The sequence below is a fragment of the Muntiacus reevesi genome, chromosome 5 (genome assembly GCF_963930625.1).
Source record: "Muntiacus reevesi chromosome 5, mMunRee1.1, whole genome shotgun sequence".
Taxonomy (NCBI): domain Eukaryota; kingdom Metazoa; phylum Chordata; class Mammalia; order Artiodactyla; family Cervidae; genus Muntiacus; species Muntiacus reevesi.
Window position 1 is genome coordinate 77,331,872 of NC_089253.1, and position 19,523 is coordinate 77,351,394.

Here is a 19,523-nt window from a genome sequence, read left to right on the forward strand (position 1 = left end):
AAAAAAATTATAACTAAGCATGGTGATAGATATTAACTAGTGGTGATCATTTTGTAATACATACAAATACTGAATTATGTTGTACATCTGAATAGTATAATGTTATATGTCAATTACACCTCAATAAAAATAAATTAATAAAATATATTTCTGGGCAAAAGCTATTCCTGACCTTGAGGCCATGAAATGTCACCTTCTAAAAGCTTAGTGTTTTGCCTTATTCATTAAGGTCTATAACCCACCTAAACTTGATTTTGTACATAGTGCAAAGTATGACTCCAATTTCATTGTTTCTCCATACCCATCATCTCCTGAAAACTCTTACCATAAATCAAGTGCTCATATATGCACAAACTACTTTGAGCTCTTTATCCTGTTCTGTTGACCTATTGCTATCTCCCTGTCAATATTACACTGACTTGATTTTCAAGAGCATTGTTCTACCTTATTCTCCTTTAAGAAAGTGTTGCCTATTTTCAGCCCTCTACATTTTCATACACATTTTAGAACTAGTTTGTCAAGCTGCACACTAAAAGAAAACAAGCAAAAAAAAAAAAAGAACTGTTTGGGATTTTGATTGGAATTAAATAGGATTATAAGTCAATTTAAGGAAAACTGACATCTTAGCCAAATCGAGTATTCCAATTCATGAATATGGTGGATTCTTATATTTACTTGCCTTCTTTAAGCTCACTCAATAACACTTTATAGTTTTCTTCATAGAACTCTTATACATTTTGTATCACTTATTCTTAAGTATTTGATTATTTTAATTTTTTAAAGTTTTGGCTGCAACGGTTCTTTGTTGCAGCACACAGGTTTCTCAAGTTGTGGTGTGTGGGCTTCTCTTGTTGTGGGGGCCGAGCTCTAGAGCACACAGCCTCAGTAGTTGCTATGCATGGGCTCGGCTGCCCTGTGTCATGTGGGATCTCAGTTCCCGGACCAGGGATTGAACCTGCGTCCCCTGCATTCGCAGACAGTTTCTTAACCACTGGACCATCAGGGAAGTCCCCTAAAGTACTTGATTTTTTAATGCTACTATAAATGGTCTCTTTTTCAAAACAATTCATTTTCTAACTGTGGCTGGTATATAGAAATGCAACTGATTTTTATATTTCTGTTTTCCATTCTAGTCTAGCAATAATAAAGACTAGAGTGGAAATAAACAAAACAAAGAAAAGAAAAACAATAAAGTCAATGAAACCAAAGCTGGTTCTTTAAAGAAATCCATCAAATTGAAGAACCTTTAGCAGGACTGACAGAGAGACAGAGAGAGAGAGGGAGAGGGCTCAAATTGCTAAAATCAGGAATGAAAGAAGTGGCATTACCAATCTTACAGAAAGAAAAAGGAGTATAAGGAAATACTATGAACAGTTGTATGGCAAGCAAATTAGATAACCTAGATGAAATGAACAAATTCTCAGAAAGACACAGTTATGGATCAAGTTGTGTCCTTGCCCCAAATTTGTATGTTGAAGGCCTGACCCCCAGCACCTCAGAATGTACCTTATCTGGAAATAGGTTGTTGCAGGTTTAACTAGTTAAGTTGAGGTCATACTGGAGGAAGTGGACCCCGAACCCAAAACTACTGATGTCCTTATACAAATGAGAAATTTGGACACGCACACACATCATGTGACGATGAAAAAGAGGTCTGAGTGATGCATCAACAAACAAAGGAACACCAAAGAGCACCAGCAAACACCCAAAGCTAGGAGAAGGCATGCAGCTCCCTCACAGTCCTCAAAAGAAACCAACCCCGCCAACATCTTGATCATGGACTTCCAGCCTTCTAGCTAGATCCAGACTGCCAGCTAGATCCAGACTGCTAGCTAGATCTAGACTGCTAGCTAGATCTAGACTTCTGGCCTTAAACACTGTTTCCCTTGTTTAATCCAGTTTGTGGTACTTTATTATGGCAGTCCTAGGAAACTAAACCAGACACAAACTACCAAAACTGACTTAGGAGTATATAGAAAATCCTAAAAACCTGTAAGAAGTGAGGAGACTGAATTCTTGTTATCTCCTCACTGATTTCTAGTATATAATTTCTAGACTATAATCGTATTATAGCCTGAAACCTACACTAAAACGACGACTGGTACACTATTTCTGTAAAAGGTCAAACTAAATATTTTGGGCTGTGTAGGTCACATATGGTCTCTGTTACACATTTTTCTTTGTTTTCCATTACAGCTCATTAAATGTATTAGAATTATTCTTAGCTTGCAGCCACATAAGAGCAGGCTGTGGGCTGACACCTGCACTGGAGCTGCACTACCCAGTATGGAAGTCATTATACAGCATATATGGAAAACTGGCATCATCGTGGGAAGATGTACTGGACAGCACTGTCTTAAGAATATGATTTGAAACCTCTGAAATTCTTTGAATCTTGCTTTATGGTCCAATACATTGGCTATGATTCAAATTTTATGTAAAGTAATAAAGCTTAAGGGGAAAAGTAGGAGAAGGAGCAGGAGGAGACCAATCCTGGGTCAAGGGATGCACAGAATCAAGGGAGTTATCTTTGTCCATCCTTGGAAAATTAAGGCTCCATATTTTGCTCTAAGGGGAATGAGAAGGCGCTGAATTGACTTTGATGTTTTCAAATCTTTGGTCTGGATTAAGCCCCAACTTTGAGTCCTTATAATAACAGGACTTAACAATCTTTATTGAGTGATTACTAAATGCCAGCCACTGTTCTGATTTATATTCGTTGACTAATTTAATCCTCAAAACAGTTATATGAAGGAGACAGTATATCATTTTGTATTACAGATCATCTCCTGCTGCTCTTTCAAAAGAAGTCTCTTTTTTAGCTGTACTTATTTTCTCATTATCTCCCTGTAGTGGACATCTGTTTTTGTCAGTTCTACACTGGTCCGCTGCAGGAAAATTTTAATTCTGCTACCCTGTCTTCTACTTACAAAACTATGTTTCCTATTTGGAATTTGTTCCATGGTGTTCAGAAGGGCTTGTTCCTATGATCCCCCCTCCAGAGGCCCATGACCCAGGCCTGGGCTATCTGAGTACTCCTTTATACCCCATGTCTCACTGTTTGGCTCAAGAATGACCAAATAAACCAATACCTGAGTAATCTTCCCTAATTTTGCATATTCAAACTCTGCCAGCTGTTCCTGGGAGATCATGAACCTTAAGTACAATGTGTATCTGCGGCCGCCAGCACTTCCCCACCATTGAGAGAGCCTCCACTGAGGAACACAGAATCTCTGAAGAGACGCCAAGAGGACAAGGGGAAAAAATGAGCTCTGATAACATCAGAACATCCAGATCCAGCCATACTGTTTACCTGCAGACATTTGGTTACAAGAGTCAGTAAACTCCTTTCTGTTTTGTTTAAACCAGGCTGAGTTGGCTTTCTAAACTCATGTTCCCCAGAGTTCCAAACATATCTTTCATTCTCATTTCTGTGCTTCTGTTTTAGGTTGCTGCCTCTCACCTTCCAAATGCTATTCACTTTTTAAGGTTCAACTTAATAAGGCCTTCATGAGGCACTCTCAAATTATTCAGTCCTACTATTACTTCCCTTCCCTCTGATACTCTAGTGGATATTATTTGTAACACAAATTTTAACATGTTTTACAGAGTTCTTTGTGTTCACCAATCTGAACCCATAATTCAAAGGAACAGACCCATTACTTAAAACGTGCTCCACACCATCCCACAGTTACATCTTGATTAAAGTATTTCCTCTCCCTTATCTACATCTCAGCACCAACCTTTAAAATTCAGTCCATATCCCAGCTTCTCCAAAAACGCCATGATTTATGGCCTCGCAGGAAGATGCAGTCCCCAGTCGCAGAATCCTACAGTATTTCACCTGACCTAACAATTCTCGTCTCCTGCTAGTCTAAGTTATTACCTCTTTAATGGTTTGCATGTTGTTCATTGATATGTCAGACTATCTTGCACTACTACATATACTTGCATTACACAATACCTGAAATATTGAGTATTTTCTTAAAAGAGAACAAATACTTATGAAGCCTCAAGTATAGACACAGAATTGGGTTAGACACTATTAGCAATAAAAGTACTACCACAAAACATGGCCCTATCCCTAAAATGCAATTATCTTATGTTCCCAAATAGACCATAAATTCAGTAAGATTACATTTACATCATATATTTCCTGTATGGCCACAAGAGCATCCAACTCCAAGTTAGGCACATAATACAAACGCACTGATCTGCACTAAGGTGATAATTTTCTAGGGTGACAACATTTCACCACATAACAATGACAAATGCTTAGTGTTAGGATGAAGGTAGCTCATTCTAGCATATTGAATTATGCAATTGTTTTAAATAAATTCTATTTTAAGTCAAAATAATTCTCAGCAATCTTTAATTTTTAAAATTAAACATAGTGACTTTCATGCACTAAAAATTATAACTGTACATACAATTTAATTAATCTAAACCTTTTTAACAGGCAAGTATCATTTCCAGAATGTTTTTTCATATTAACTTAGAAAACATGTGACAAACAAAAACTAACCTCAGGTCCTGAACGTATGGTCAGGAAACTTTCCACAGCAGTTAGTGTACCTAGAAGAGGGGGAAAATGGTAAAAGTAAGAATCAAATAAAAATCAACCAACCCAGGATAAATAATAATAAGCTATTCCTATTCATTTAGGAAACATTTTTATTAAGCTTATAACTGACATAATCAGGAAAATCTGTGCTATAACAGTATTATTAGGCTACTGTAAACAGATTTAAGGAGTAGCTAAAGCCAGATAAATTATCAAAAAAAAAGTACTTTAACATAAACTAACTGCTGGTACTGGCAAAATGTTTTCCAGCAGTCAAACTGCCACTGCAAAAAATCTTTTCCAATAAGGCAACAATTTAGCTCATTCATTCTGGAAACCCATCAGTTCTCAAAACTACACCTATGGGAATTATTCTATTTTCCAATATGAAAGCTTTCAAGAGGACTCATTAGTAGTGACTTATAATAAATGTACAGAAACCCTACCAAAGTGGGCCTTTGTGATGGCTTATTAAATACTTAAAGTAAGGCTGTTTAATTGAAATAAAAATGTAGAGAGTAAAAATAAAAGTAGAAAACCAAGGCCAGAAAAAAAGGGGAGAAATCAATTATATTAACCATGAGAACTAATATATATGTAGAGTGGTTAAGAATTTAATTAGTCTTTGAGCTTATTGAGAGCAGTAAGACAAAAGAAAAACATAATGGGCTAGCTAATTCTTAAAATGTGATAAAACGAAATACATCCATTTCTTAAGAGACAGTATTCCCAGTTTTAATTCCAAGAAAAAATTAAAGCATGAGGCCTTAGAAAGCTGACAATGAGTAAGGTGATGAATAACTATGTTATCTACAAAGATGTTAACACCAGAGAACTAAAGCCACATGAACATCTTTCTTAACACAATGAATGTCACAAAGCAGTAGCCAACATCATACTTAATAATGAAACACTAGAATCATTCCTAATAAAGAGAAGGGCATGAATTGAATAACTTTAAAATATCTGTCAAAACCAAAAATAGATCATTAAAGTCTAGCTCATTGGAGAGGATTCTGAGAGTTGTTATGAGAATGTGGCCAAAAAAAAAAGAGAATGTGATACGTGTAACTCTATGGCTGATTCATGTCAATGTATGACAAAACCCACTGAAATATTGTGAAGTAATTAGCCTCCAACTAATAGAAAAAATTAAAAAAAAATAAAAAGAGAATGTGGCCTGAATATATGGCTCTGTGATCTAACCCTAAGCACAGGAAGAACATGCACCATCTAATATGTATGTATGTAATAAAATGTGAACCACATGAATCAACAATTAGTTGGGGTATTTGTTAAAATGCTGACTCCTAGCTTTCAGTATCTGAAAAAAAGTAAAGAAGTTTTAAAACAAATCTCAAAGTAGTATTTCTCCTTTAAAAGTAAAAAAAAGGACTTATCCAAAATAACAACTACTAAATATTTAAGAATAACCTCAATGAGAAACGTGTAGGAACATCATGAAAAAGTCCAAGCTTTTTTAGTAAATGAAGATTTCTAGTAAGTTTTTTAATAAATGTAAATATACTAGATCCATGGGTTGGAAGACTAAATAAGTATTTTAAAGATGCTCAATTCATGCCCTTTTCTTTATTAGGAATGGTTCTAGTGTTTCATTATTAAGTACAATGTTAGCTACTGCTTTCTGACATTTATTATGTTAACAAAGTATTCTATTCCTCAATTTCTAAAAATCTAAAATCAGTAAATGGTATGTATGTGCATTACATTTGTGGAGCTTCGTTATCAAAGCTACCTTTCTAACATAAACTGGAACACATTTCATCTTTTTAAGCTCTGGAATGGTTTATACAGAACTGGACTTATAGGCTTCAGATCATTTCCTAAAGGGACATTTTTTTGCATATGTATGACATTAGTAACTTCCATTGTTTTACTACATTAGTAATTGTTTACCATTCTTATTGTCTCCATTTTTATACATGAGCTAAAAAAAAAAAAAGATATCAGAAACTTTGTTCAATACTTCCCAGCTTTGTTCATTAAAAAATTAAAATTTTTCAATTTAGTATGATATTTTAAGATGTAGTAATTCCTAAATAAAGCAAGTTTGAATTTATAATTCTTGCTAAAACATTTTTCCACAACTAGATTTCCACAACTATAACCACAACTAGATTCAAAAAATGGAGAATTCCTTCCTTTAGAACACTTATAGTACTATCCATACCTCAAAAACCAATAGTGTCAGTAGCATTTTCTAACATGCAGAGTTACATTAAAACAAAGTATGTGTTTTAATATTACCCATTAATAATTATGTTTCTTTTCCCAAGCAGATTTGAGTTCATCACAACTGCCAACATGAAACCACTCTATTTTAAATTCCATTATTGCTTATTGATCAATAATTACCATTCATTTTATTTCTGGTATATATTACTCCCAGATCTGCTGGAATGGAGTCAAAGCCACTGCTTCCAATGATATAAACTCCCTTTTCTGCAGCTTTCTCATGATACTTCCAATACATTAGTTCCAGAAACTAAAGATTCAAGACAAAAGATCTAAATCAGAGCTACACAGAAACATCTAGATCAATATTAAAAAACAAAGCAATTAAAAAGCAAATTTAAATTTAAACAATTTAAAAAACAAAGCAATTAAACTGTGAAAATGCTAACTAAGATGCCTCTGCAGCAAAACATTAACTGTGAAAATAGTCGGCACTTATTCAGCAAATATACCTACTCTGTTCCAGGTAAGAGATATGTTGATCTGAATTAATTCATCTTTTAGAACAATTTTTAAATGTAAAAGTAATTGCTATTATGAAAAATTAATATAAAAATATACAAAGAAAGTCAAACAAAGCTACCCCAAATTACATCTTCCTGATGAACATCATTACAAACATGTATCTGTGCGCATATATAAATAGAAAGATAAGAATGGTTAGAAAGGAAGGGATGCAAGAAGGTAATAACATCTGTTCAAATTCTTTGCCTGTTTTTTAATAATTACTTTTTAAAAACAATTTTAGATTTATAGGGAAAAATATTGAGTAGTAGAGTGTTCCTAGGCACTCTGCACTCAGCTAACCCTATCATTTCATCTTGCACATTAATGTGTTATAATTAATGAACCAATGTTGATACGTTATAACTAACTGAAGTCTATACTTTGTTCAGGTTTCCTTTGTTTTTACCTAATGTCCTTCTATCCGGGATCCCATTCAAGATACTGTTCTACATTTAGTCATCATGTCTTCTTAGGCTCCTCTGGCTGTGATGGTTTCTTAGACTTTTCTAGCTTTTTATGACCTTTATAGTACTGCCCAGGTACTTGGTAGAATGCCCCTCTATTGGAATTTATTTCATGATTTTCTCATTACTATAGTGAAGTTATAGGTTTTGGGGAGGAAGATCACAGGGGTAAAGTGCCACTTCATGTTGTCATATCAACAGTACATACTGTCTCACAAATATATGGTAACCAAAGCGAGGGGGAGGGTGGGAGAGAGGGATAAATTAGGAGCATAGGATTAAAAGATACACCACTAATATAAAATAGATAAACAATAAGGATTTACTCTATAGCACAGGAACTATATCCCATAATGGAAAAGGATCTGAAAATACACATAGCTGAAGCATTTTGCTATACATCTGAAACTAACACCATATTGTAAATTAACTGTACTTCAATTAAAAGAAAAGAGTACATACTATCAACATAACTTATCACTGCTGATGTTGACCCTGAGCACCTGGCTGAGCTAGTGTTCTCCAGTTTCCCCACTGTACAGCTTTTCTTCTTCCTTCTCCGTTCCCTACTATACTCCCTGGAAGGAAGCAACTGTGTGCAGCCCACACATAAGAAGGCAGGCGTTGTGTTTCCCCTCTGAGGGCAGAGAAGCTACATGAAATACACGGAATTCTTTTGCACAGGAGATTTGCCTCTTTTCCTCCCTTGCCCTTTTTTTAAACTGAGTTACTTAAATTTGCATTTTCAGTGTACACTCTTTCTGGATCACTATTCCTTGGAAGCTTTTCACCATTTTCTTTGTTCTAGAATATTTTATTTTATTTTTTTTTTCATTTATTTTTATTAGTTGGAGGCTAATTACTTTACAATATTGTAGTCGGTTTTGTCATACATTGACATGAATCAGCCATGGATTTACATGTATTCCCCATCCCGATCCTCCGTTCCATCTCCCTCTCTACCCAATCCCTCTGGGTCTTCCCAATGTACCAGGCCCGAGCACTTGTCTCCTGCGTCCAACCTCTAGAATATTTTAAATAAGAGTCAGTTTTTCTTACATTCATGCTTCTGACTTCTTGCATCAGTCTTGCTAAGTTACACTTTCTCAGCACTTTCCAGTATCACCAATTGATAAGCTCTAAGTATGTATATACTATACTGGTACACTAATGACAGGACTGAGATTATAGGGACATAGCAGGTTATAGTTATAAAGGAATCAGTACAGCTTTGTTCTTATAATACTCCACTCCCTGCAGTCAGGCAAACTTCAAGTCCTAGCTTTTCAACTTAATGGTTGTATGAGCAAGTTTTAATTAATTCTGTTTACAGCATGCAGTAGTGATATAAATCAACACATACTATACACAAAGGTTTTGAAAGAAATCAGGTTGTTGGGAACAAATTGAGAAAAAATGAAGCGAATACCTCATCACCACGCTCTCCTTCAAGCTTTTAATGAAATACCATCTTTAAATGCTAGGGAGGAATCATTAGCTTCTAAAATATGTCTGCAAAATTGCACCATTTTTCATGTGAACAGAGGTTGTATTATTAATTCTGTTCTCTTTTCATTTAACATACCTGAGGTTCTCCAGAGATGTCAATACAGCTAGTTCCATTTTCAATACATGCTTTTATTACAGGTTCTCCATAAAATCGGTACTGGGAGAATAAAGAAAACCAACAGTTTACTCTTACTTGGCAAGCTTAAATGAAGGAATACCATTGAGTTTTGGAGGCACAGTCTTGGTTATCAAGAAATCAAATAGTCTAAATAGAAAATGAGAAAATAATATAACTGCAGTATACTGACACTCACAATGTAAATAAAGGACTGATGGAATTATCTCTAACTGAAGATAAACTCAGAAGTTTCATAGAATCAGTGACTCATTTGAGTTGAATTCTGAAGAACAGTAAGGATTTGCCAGGAAAAAGAAAATCCAAACAAAAGAAAAATTATAGTAAAAGTGTAAAGAAGAGTGATGCTCAAGATACCTGAAGCACAGAATATGAGAGGGAAGTGTAAGAGATGAGTCTGGAGAGAAATACTTGGGTCAGATCAGGAATGACTCTAAGTGCCATGCTAACAAGATTGAACTTTATCTTTTCTGCATTGCTGAGCCCTCCTGGAGGATTTGAAATAGGACAGTGATGAAAAATTTATAGCACAGACATATTACTCTGCCTGTGGCATTAGAAAACAAAACTTACGGCAGGTAAGAAATGAAGGACAAAACTAAGGAAGGGGAAGGATTTACTAAGGGTGATATATACTTAAGAGAAATGATTTGACTTCCTGATTAGCAGGACATGGGAGGCCAAAAACCAGTGGCTATATTAGACAAAATAAAGAAAAATAGGATGAAGAGATTTGGAAGGGATAAGTTTAATATCGGACACAGTAGGTAATCTGAGTGATTTTATCTCCCAAACTATTTGTTGCTCAAAACTCAAGGAATTAAACATTTAAAAACTGTATATAATAGTTAATACATCAAAGTCAATCCCATTTCAAAAGAAGCATGATGAATTTTTCCTTTTGAGGGTAGGGTAGGAGAAAAATAAGCTCCTCTGCTTCTCTCATTCCTCACAGCAAAAGATGGAGAACAGAGATGATCTGCTTCTTCTAGACTTTAAGAAACAGGTAAAGGGACACCTAAAAGACAGGGCACTGCAGGGACTGATCTTTTCAAGCAGGTTACAGGTTCCTCTCTACCTAACTCCACAGCCTCATCTCCACAGCCTTCTCTCCCCCTTCTTAAAAACAGCAAATGACACTGGAATGACAGGACTGGGAAAGTGTGTTTAAGTTCTAGTTCATCCTCTGCCACTAGCCAACACTAAAATTACTGAATCACTTCACTTCCGAGGCAACACAGCACAGTGGAACAAACAAGGGCTTTAAAGGCACCAAGACCTAAGTTCACATTTTAAATCCATCATCTACTAAATTGTATGAATTTATTTACAAATCACGGGCATGGATTACTATACTAATATACACTTTTAAACATACATAAAAGTCGAAGCTCTATTTTCTTCCTGAACTCAATGGATCATCTTAGGTAATATTTACACACATCCATTTGAAACTCATTTAGTGACTTCCTTGGCCTCCTGATTATTTTACCCCCAAATATCTCAAGCTACCAGTAGTCTACTTGTGTCAGAATCACCTGGGCCCTCATTAAGCCTGTTGATTATTCAGTCCCACCCCAATCCCCTCCAGTAAGAAGTTTTCTGGGGTAGACTCCAGGAACCATCATTATAAATAAGCCTCACTGATGACTCCAATGTACATTAGAGGTAGAGAATTGCCTCCTTAGACAATCTCCCCAGAAAATCTCACCTACTTTCTGGATTTCAATTAAAATATATACGCTGATGACTTTCAACTCCTATCTTCAGAGCTGCTCACTGATGAGGTTGCCTCATCTGCAGCTTCTGTCATAAAATTCAGGATCCACAAAAGCACAGAACATGTGGCAAAACTAATTTCTCTTAGGCTTCATTTTCCTTCCTCTATTTCCTCTTCATTTTGATTTCATCACTTATTTACAGAAAATAATTTCATTATAATTCCATTACATATTTCCTGTCTTAACTTAAAAATATCTAGCATACACCTCAGTTTCAATATATCCAAAATCAGATTCATCATCTATCTCTCAAAAGCAGTTTTCCCCTCTCCACTTCCGAGCGCAGAAGACCATAAAGAATAATGCTTAAAAGTATTCATTCAGTCATTTTCTGTATATTTTGACATACTGCTTGTTTATAAATGCCTGATTAGTTCTACACATATCATTTAGTTCTCACGAAAGAGACCCTCAGAAAGTAGAGAAATGGGTTTTTAAAAATACCTTCAAAGAAACAAATTATGACCCCTAAACCAGCAAACTGGCATCTACCCTGGGAGAATAATCCATATTACAAATAAAAACAACCTTCAGAGTGGAGGTTAAGGAGCAGAATGTTTTGGAGGCAAAAAGCTAGAGAAGATTGTAAACCATCCAACTGGAAACATCCAGAAGGTAATTAGATCCACCAGTCTGGAGTTTAAGGGGTAGGTTTTCAGTGGAAATAAGTTCATGTAGGCACCATCAGCATACAGAGGGTACTGAAAGCCATGGATTTCTAATCTTTCTGACTACGACCCTAAGAAATTCATTTCACATAGTGACTCCATACACAAATGTTACCTGACATGAAAGCTTCATGAACCAATACTTACCTTTATCATGTGCAATTCATCCTATTTTCTACTTCAGTCTATCAGATTATTTTCTTTTTACTGCCTAGTCTTAATCCACTGAATTGATTTCACAAGGTTTAAAAAATACTGGCCCAGTTACAATTTCTGTTTGGGGTAATGAAAATGTTCTGGGAATAAAGTGCTGATAGTTTTATGAGACTGTGAATATACTTAACGTTACTAAAGTGTATACTTAAAAACGGTTAAAATGCTAAATTTAATGTTATATGTATTTTACCACAATCATAATCACATTTAAAAATGGGCCAGCAAATGTAAACAGAAAAGAGTTTCTAAGGCATAAGCTCTGAGGCCTCTGGCATTCACAGGAGGATAAAAAGCTGGGGGGGTGGGGGCGGGTTGGGCAGACCTAGGAAAGGGCAAGAATTTAGAAACTAAATGAAGAAAGGAAAAAGTGATCAACTGCAACAAATGCTGAGTGGTTTGACTAAGGGGAGCAATGAGAACTGGCAACTGGATTTGACAGGACAGGGATGTTGGCATAGTAGTTTCATTGAAGGCCTAAGGATAAAAGCCTGACAAGACTAGAGAGAGGAGACGGTGAGGAAGAGGAGACAATAAGTAAAGAGAACTCGTTCAAGGAGTTTTGCTAAAAAAAGAGGCACAGAAAAATGTGAGTAGTTAGAAGGGTATGTAGAACTAAGGGACGTTTTTCTTTAAATGAGAGATACAATCCCACATTTGTATGTTGAGAGGAATAATCCATCAAGATGGAAAATGTGATGATAACAAGAACACACGCAACTATCAGCTGTAACTACAAAGTCTTTGAATATGATGCGCAACAGACGCAGGAGCAGTTTTTCCTTATAAAAGGAGGTAAGGCAAAGTCAAGGCATCATGCAGGTAAGTAGGGAGTATAAATTCTCCCGACAGGCAGGGAGAGAAGGAGGGAGAAAGGGAAGGAGAAAGAGAGAAAGACAAAGAAAGGAAGAAAGTTACCAGGTAAGAGTGAGAAAAAAGGAAAAAAGGAATGGGATGTCAAAAGTATGAGAAAAAAGAAGTTATAAAACTGTTGCTTCAGAGAATAGAAGAGAAAATAAATAGCCTAGGGAAATAGAACTGCTGGAAGCACTGAGACTGCACATGAAGTTTGTAATCACATATTTTAAGTGGGACCAGTCAGCATCATGATGCATTTTTTCTCCGGCCACACTGGGTTACACATGTTCAGGTAAACAGTAAGCAGGGAGCTGGAAAAATCAGGGCTCGGTCTTTCCAGAATGTGGGTAGGGAGGGACAAGTTGGTTGAGGATGTGTATAAGACAGTGATTCAAGCAACAAACCGCAGAGCCACATTCTAAGCTAGTTAAGAACAAAATAAATTGAAATAAACAATAGAAATATATTTTATTTTATGATAATCAAAAATTTTCTAGTTTCATTTAACAAAATTATCAACAATTTCCTAAACGCTTTGACAATTAGGACTGCTTCCTCAGATCAGTAAATGTCACCAACATTCACCGTGTTACACAGACCACAAGTATCTCTTTCTCATCCAGGCCAACAGCAGCAGCCAGAGGTTCTCTTGTAAAAATATCTGGACTCAACCACGTCTCTCCCCCTCTAACAGTCCTACCCTGTCCGTGGCTTGCTTGCATCAGTCTACTCTTGGGTCCCTACCATCTATTTTTTCTCTTAGAAGCCAAAGAATTTCAGAACTGTAAATCAAATTATGTCAACCTGCTCTCAACCGTTCAATAACTCTGTCATATTCAGAAGAAAAATCCAAACCCCAACCTTGACCTTTCAGACCTAACCACTTAGCTCCTGGATATCTCTTCAATCTAACTCCCCACCTCTCTGCCCTGCTCATGCCCAACTACACTGGCCTCTCTCACACTCCTCCGTCTCTCCAAGAACATGCTCATCTCAGGACCTTTGTATTTGCTCTTCCCTGCAACTCAATACCCTCCAATATACACAAAGTTTATTCCCTCACTGCATTTAGGTCTCTCCGCAAAGTAATACACACACCATTTATTCCCTCACTGCATTCAGGTCTCTCTGCAAAGTTCCTTATAGAGACCTTCCCTGACCATCCACCCAGTAGAGACTGGTGTGTCAATCTTTTTATCTCTCTTCCCTGTTGTATTTTTTTTCAAAGCACCTGTCACTTACCCACTATTACAACATTATTTTTCTGTCTCCCCACTGGACTATCAGCTCCATGAGAGATTTTCTGTGTATTTTCTATATATATATATTTTAATAAATATTTATTGAATAAATGAATGAGTCCTTTTAAAATATCTTTCTTTGTACATGCATTAACATATACATCGGTATAGCAGTACACAATGCAATTTTAAAAATAAATAAAAAGAAGACTGTGGGTACCTGCTCACTTTTTTAGTTAATGGGTATATAGCACACAAAAAAAGCAATTATAACTGTAGCCACTAAATAAAACAGCAACAGTCCTAGAGTCTAGCATCACTCTCTCTTTCAGGAGACTTTGGTCGTATTCATTTGCTTCTCGTGAGAAGTAAAAACTTCTTATAAGGGGTTAAGGTCCTGAATCAATTCTTCTGTCCCTTGCCCTTATGTTTCTCTGGAATACAAAATACCAGACTCTGCTAGAAATGAATAGATTTTTTGTTCTGACACAAAGAAGGGCAGATTACTTACTGGGCCTACACAGTTGAGGACAACTGTTGCCTGTTTAGCCATTTCATCAAGTGAGGCTGGATTAGTGATATCACAAATTATTATTCCAACTTCAGATGACAGTGTCGGTCTTCCTGAAATAAAGAATAAATTGTTTTAGGCAAATCCCAATATAGTATTAGATCTCCTAGATCTTCCTTTCATAATAACCAGTGATGGCAAATGTACTAAGAGCTAACTTATCCTCTCAAACAAAAGATAAAACTGTTTTTATATATATATATAACAAGGTAATTTAAAAAAGGGAAAAGACTATGAGAAAAATGGAGTTAATGCTAAGGGTTAATAAAACATTGTTGTTGTTGTTGTTTAGTTGCTAAGTTGTGTCTGACTCTTTGCTGCCCTAGGGACTGTAGTCTGCCAGGCTCCTCTGTCCATGGGATTTCCCAAGCAAGAATACTGGAGTGGGAGGTGGGATGCATGAGGCAAGTGCTCGGGCCTGGTGCACTGGGAAGACCCAGAGGAATGGGGTGGAGAGGGAGGTGGGAAGGGGGATCGGGATGGGAAATACGTGTAACTTTATGGCTGATTCATATCAATGTATGACAAAACCCAATGAAAAAATAAACAATTAAAAATTAAAAAAAAAAAAAAAGAATACTGGAGTGGGTTGCCAGTTCCTTCTCTGGGGGATATTCCAGACTCAGGGATCGAACCCCCGTCTGCTGCACTGAGGGGATTCTTGACCACTAAGCCACTGGGGAAGCTCCCAATAAAATAATTTATTGATGTTTAAAAGAAAATCTAACATAAAAAATGTGTAAATGCACTGGGGAAACCAGATCTGAAAGAGACACGTGCACCCCAATGTTCATCGCAGCACTGTTTATAATAGCCAGGACATGGAAGCAACCTAGATGCCCATCAGCAGACAGATGGATAATAAAGCTGTGGTACATATACTGAGTGGAATATTACTCAGCCATTAAAAAGAATACATTTGAATCGGTTCTAATGAGGTGGATGAAACTGGAGCCTATTATACAGAGTGAAGTAAGCCAGAAAGAAAAACACCAATACACTATACTAACACATATATATGGAATTTAGAAAGACGGTAACGATAACCCTGTATGCGAGATAGCAAGAGAGACACAGATGTATTGAACAGTCTTTTGGGCTCTGTGGGAGAGGATGAGGGCGGGATGATAGGGGAGAATGGCATTGAAACATGTAAATTATCATATGTGAAACGAATCGCCAGTCCAGGCTCGATGCAGGATACAGGATGCTCGGGGCTGGTGCGCTGGGATGACCCAGAGGGATGGGATGGGGAGGGAGCTGGGAGGGGGGTTCAGGATGGGGAACACATGTACACCCATGGCGGATTCAAGTCAATGTATGGCAAAACCAATACAATATTGTAAAGTAAAAGAAATAAATAATTAAAAAAAAAAAGAAATGTGTAAATGACAACTCTATGTAAAATGCCAATTTTACAAGTTTTCAGAAGATGATTTTCCTGACTTCCTCTCCAGGAAGAATTATAAATGCAGTTTCTTATCAACTATGAAATAACTACATATGATAAAATTATGAGGTGGAGGGGAGTTAACATTAACATAATGAAACAAAACAGGACTGAAGCGTAAAACACAGTCTATCGGAGAACATTCAGGTTCATAATAAGGAAATAATTGGAATAAACTGAATCAATAGAGTACGAAGGTTTCATGGGTCAAAGTATATTCCCTGCAGCAACCTGATGTGTGTACTGTAAATGGCAGTTAACTAGGCCGTATCTGTACCATTTTTTTGAACAAAAAAAAAAAAGGAGGAATTTTTAAAAATTTTAATAATGAAAGTATTTCTTCTGGAAAAGTAAAGAAAGACCAAAAAGCTCTTTGGAAAAGATTCTGTACTTGGTAGTGGCAGCAGGAGAGCTGCAGAAGAGACAGCCTACATGGTATCTCCTGTACAAACCACAAACAAAATAGGTTCCAAATTCCCACCATAACAGGGCTCTGTGTAGAATTAGAAGGAAGTGAGATGAAGCTTAAACAGAAGAATGAAGAATATCCAGAACTCTAACAGGTGCTATTTGTCTGTATGAAGGGGCAGTAAGGAGGAAAATTACAGTTAAAAGCAACCGACTCCTAACCTAAAGGTCTCCCTGCAACCCCAGGGCCATGAGGTTAGAGTGTCTGTGTGTATGTGACTCCTCCTCCTCATCTGAACCCCCTGCATTTAGAATAGGACCTGACATTTAAAAGACCACTCAATAAAAACATGTTCCAATGAATGCGGAAGGAGTAAGTAGACGCCCAAAACAAAACCACACCAAAAAACTTGGGGAAGGATTAATAGAGGGACTACTGGAGAATTCTTACAAGCAAAAATGAAATTAAAAATTAAAGCCACCAAAAAAAAAAAAAAATTAAAGCCACAACAATGTTATCATTCAAAAGTCCTAAGCTTTCGCTCCCATTTCCAAAACACGGCAAAGAGAGAGTACAAACAATGCTGAAGAAGCCAGTGCTCTACTGCTGTATCCGATCAAGTATCTAGAATTTCCAGCCCCTGAACCCTGGAAGTAGGGAACAAGGTACCCCTGCTGTAGACGGGGAGGGAGCAGAAAGGAAAAACTAAAGTTCTTGTTTCGCCAGAGGGCATGCCCTAAGGGAGAAACTGAAGGGGGGATTTCTCTCTTTTTGTTTTAGGAAATGGGGAAAAGCTCTCTGACACCATGTGAAGCATCGCTCTCTTCTTCCTGGCCTCTAGCAGGTTTGGGGACCTCGAGGGGCACCCAAGGGAGAGAAGCGCTTATTTCAGGCGACGGGAACCCCTCAGCCGGGAGAAGGGGGCTGGGGGGTGAGAGCCGCGGCGGCGGGGCCGAGCCCGAGGTCCCGGGGCGTCCCAGCCCACCCCCTTTACCCAGCTTCATGGCAGCCCGCTCCAGCACTCGCAGCAGCTTCTCCCGGGAACGGCCCGCCACGGCCCAGGGCAGATGGGAGGTCCGCTCCGGGGACACTTGCTCCCGCGCCACCTCCTCGGTCACGAACTGGCCGGTAAAGCCAGAAGCGCCGAACACCACCAGGTGGAAAGGCCTCTGCTGGGTCGCCATGACGAACCCACAGCGATGCGAGGCCCGGGCGGGCTAAGCCCACGGCGCCTGCGCCTCAGGCAGCGACCACAGTACCGGGCACAGCAACCGCCTCCGCCGCGGCCGCTGCGGTCTCAGCCGCTGGCGCGCCGCGCTCCCGAAGTCCCGCGCGCGCCGCCTCGCCACAGCCAGGCCCGAGGCCCCGCCCACGCCGTCGGGTGCCCGGGGGGCTGCCACGCCCACTCCTCACGGGTGTTCGCCCGAGGGGCTGCTGGGGGCCCTGGCCCGCTTCCCAGGTTGGCGGGAGCAGACGGTGGCCATCCTCCGACCCGTCGATGATGTGGCACAGCTCTGACCCCCTTAGGTGTCGCATCTTTTCGCTCTTCCGTAGGGTAGAAGGGGCGGCGGCTGCAGCCCGTTATTTCTGGGTTTGTTTGGGGTTTTTTTTGGCAAGAGGAGGCTGCTCAAAGCGAGAGTTCGCGAAAACCTGATGGATGGGAACTCTGCCCACGCCGAAAACCCTTATATTTTTGTTTGCTTACGAAGCACGTTACCCAGAGTGTCTGCCAAGCCAGGTGGAAGTGGAGGGTGGACACGGTATCTGGGTCCCTCTCCCAGGGCCCAGGGCCGACTCTTCAGCGCCCTCTGCCGCAGGCTCCGCCTCCACCGTCTGAGTGCCCTCCGGTCACCTCAGGGACCCTCCTTGGTGATGCGACAGACAGTTAATGGTGAAGCTCCGCTTAATAAGGACCATAGTCCAGGACACAGCCTCTCAGATGTCTCTGAGGAGCTATTCTGAAGAGATGGGGAAAGGTCAGTATATATGGGACTTTAGTGAAGGGGAGGCAAGCACACATTTTGGCAGAAGGTTGCTGCTACTTAGGAGGCAGAGATGTCTCCGTTAATGATTTTAGTGCTTTTCTGGGTATGAGAAAATGTAAGAGATTGGGCTCATAAAATCTCCTCCAAATAGTTGACTATCTGAAGATCTGTTCTGCCAACTTTTCCCAGAACACAGAGTGGTTTTTGCGGGGGGGGGGGTGGGGGGTGTTGAAGGTCAGTGATTGCAGAGGCTAGTGATTCCATTCTTGTAGAACCAGGATGGCGAGTGACAGCTTTTAGTTGATTGTATGCATATGAAATGTTAGAAGAATATATGGCAAATCTTTATTTTTAAAAAGGACTGTGGGAGCTTCCCTGGTGGCTCAGTGGTAAAGAAATCACCTGCAAGTGCAGGAGACAGGGTTCCGTTCCTGATCTGGGAAGATCCCACATGTTGCAGAGCAACTAAGCCCATGCATCACAACTATTGAGCCTGTGCTCTAGAGCCCAGAAGTGGAAACTACTGAGCCCACATGCCCTAGAGTCTGTACCCTGCAGCTAGAGAAGACAGTGCAATGAGAAGCCCTGGCACCGCAACTAGAGAGTAGCCCCTGCTCTCAGCAACTAGAGAAAAGCCCGTACAGCAACGAAGACCCAGGACAGCAAAAAATAAATAATTTTTTTTAAAGAGCTGTAAAATGCTTAAAAACACCTTACACATCTTAAATAGTCAATACACATTAGCTATTGTTAATAGTAATAGCAATAATTATTGAGGAATGGGTTTGTATGAATTAGGGAGGAGGAAAGGGACTTGTACTTTTCACTTTTTAACCTATTTATATTGCAATAACTTTTGTTTCTATCTATTTGACTGTGCTGGGTCTAAGTTGCAGTATGTGGGCTCTAGT

General features: G+C 38.7%; 1 protein-coding gene across 2 annotated transcripts in view; it reads right to left on the minus strand.

The window, feature by feature from the left end:
- The window catches only part of SCCPDH (saccharopine dehydrogenase (putative)), a 30,421-nt gene extending 12,445 nt beyond the window's left edge, over window positions 1–17,976 (minus strand). The window contains exons 1-5 of one of the 2 annotated variants that reach the window (XM_065936755.1): window positions 17,622–17,976; window positions 14,709–14,821; window positions 9,377–9,457; window positions 6,941–7,070; window positions 4,526–4,575 (exon numbers count right to left, since the gene is read on the minus strand). In XM_065936755.1, the coding sequence (XP_065792827.1) occupies window positions 4,526–4,575; window positions 6,941–7,070; window positions 9,377–9,457; window positions 14,709–14,821; window positions 17,622–17,811 (564 nt within the window). In that variant the 5' untranslated portion in view covers window positions 17,812–17,976. The remainder of the gene's footprint in view (window positions 1–4,525; window positions 4,576–6,940; window positions 7,071–9,376; window positions 9,458–14,708; window positions 14,822–17,621) is intronic. The other variant, XM_065936754.1, reaches the window with a different exon arrangement.
- Window positions 17,977–19,523: the final 1,547 nt, after the last annotated feature.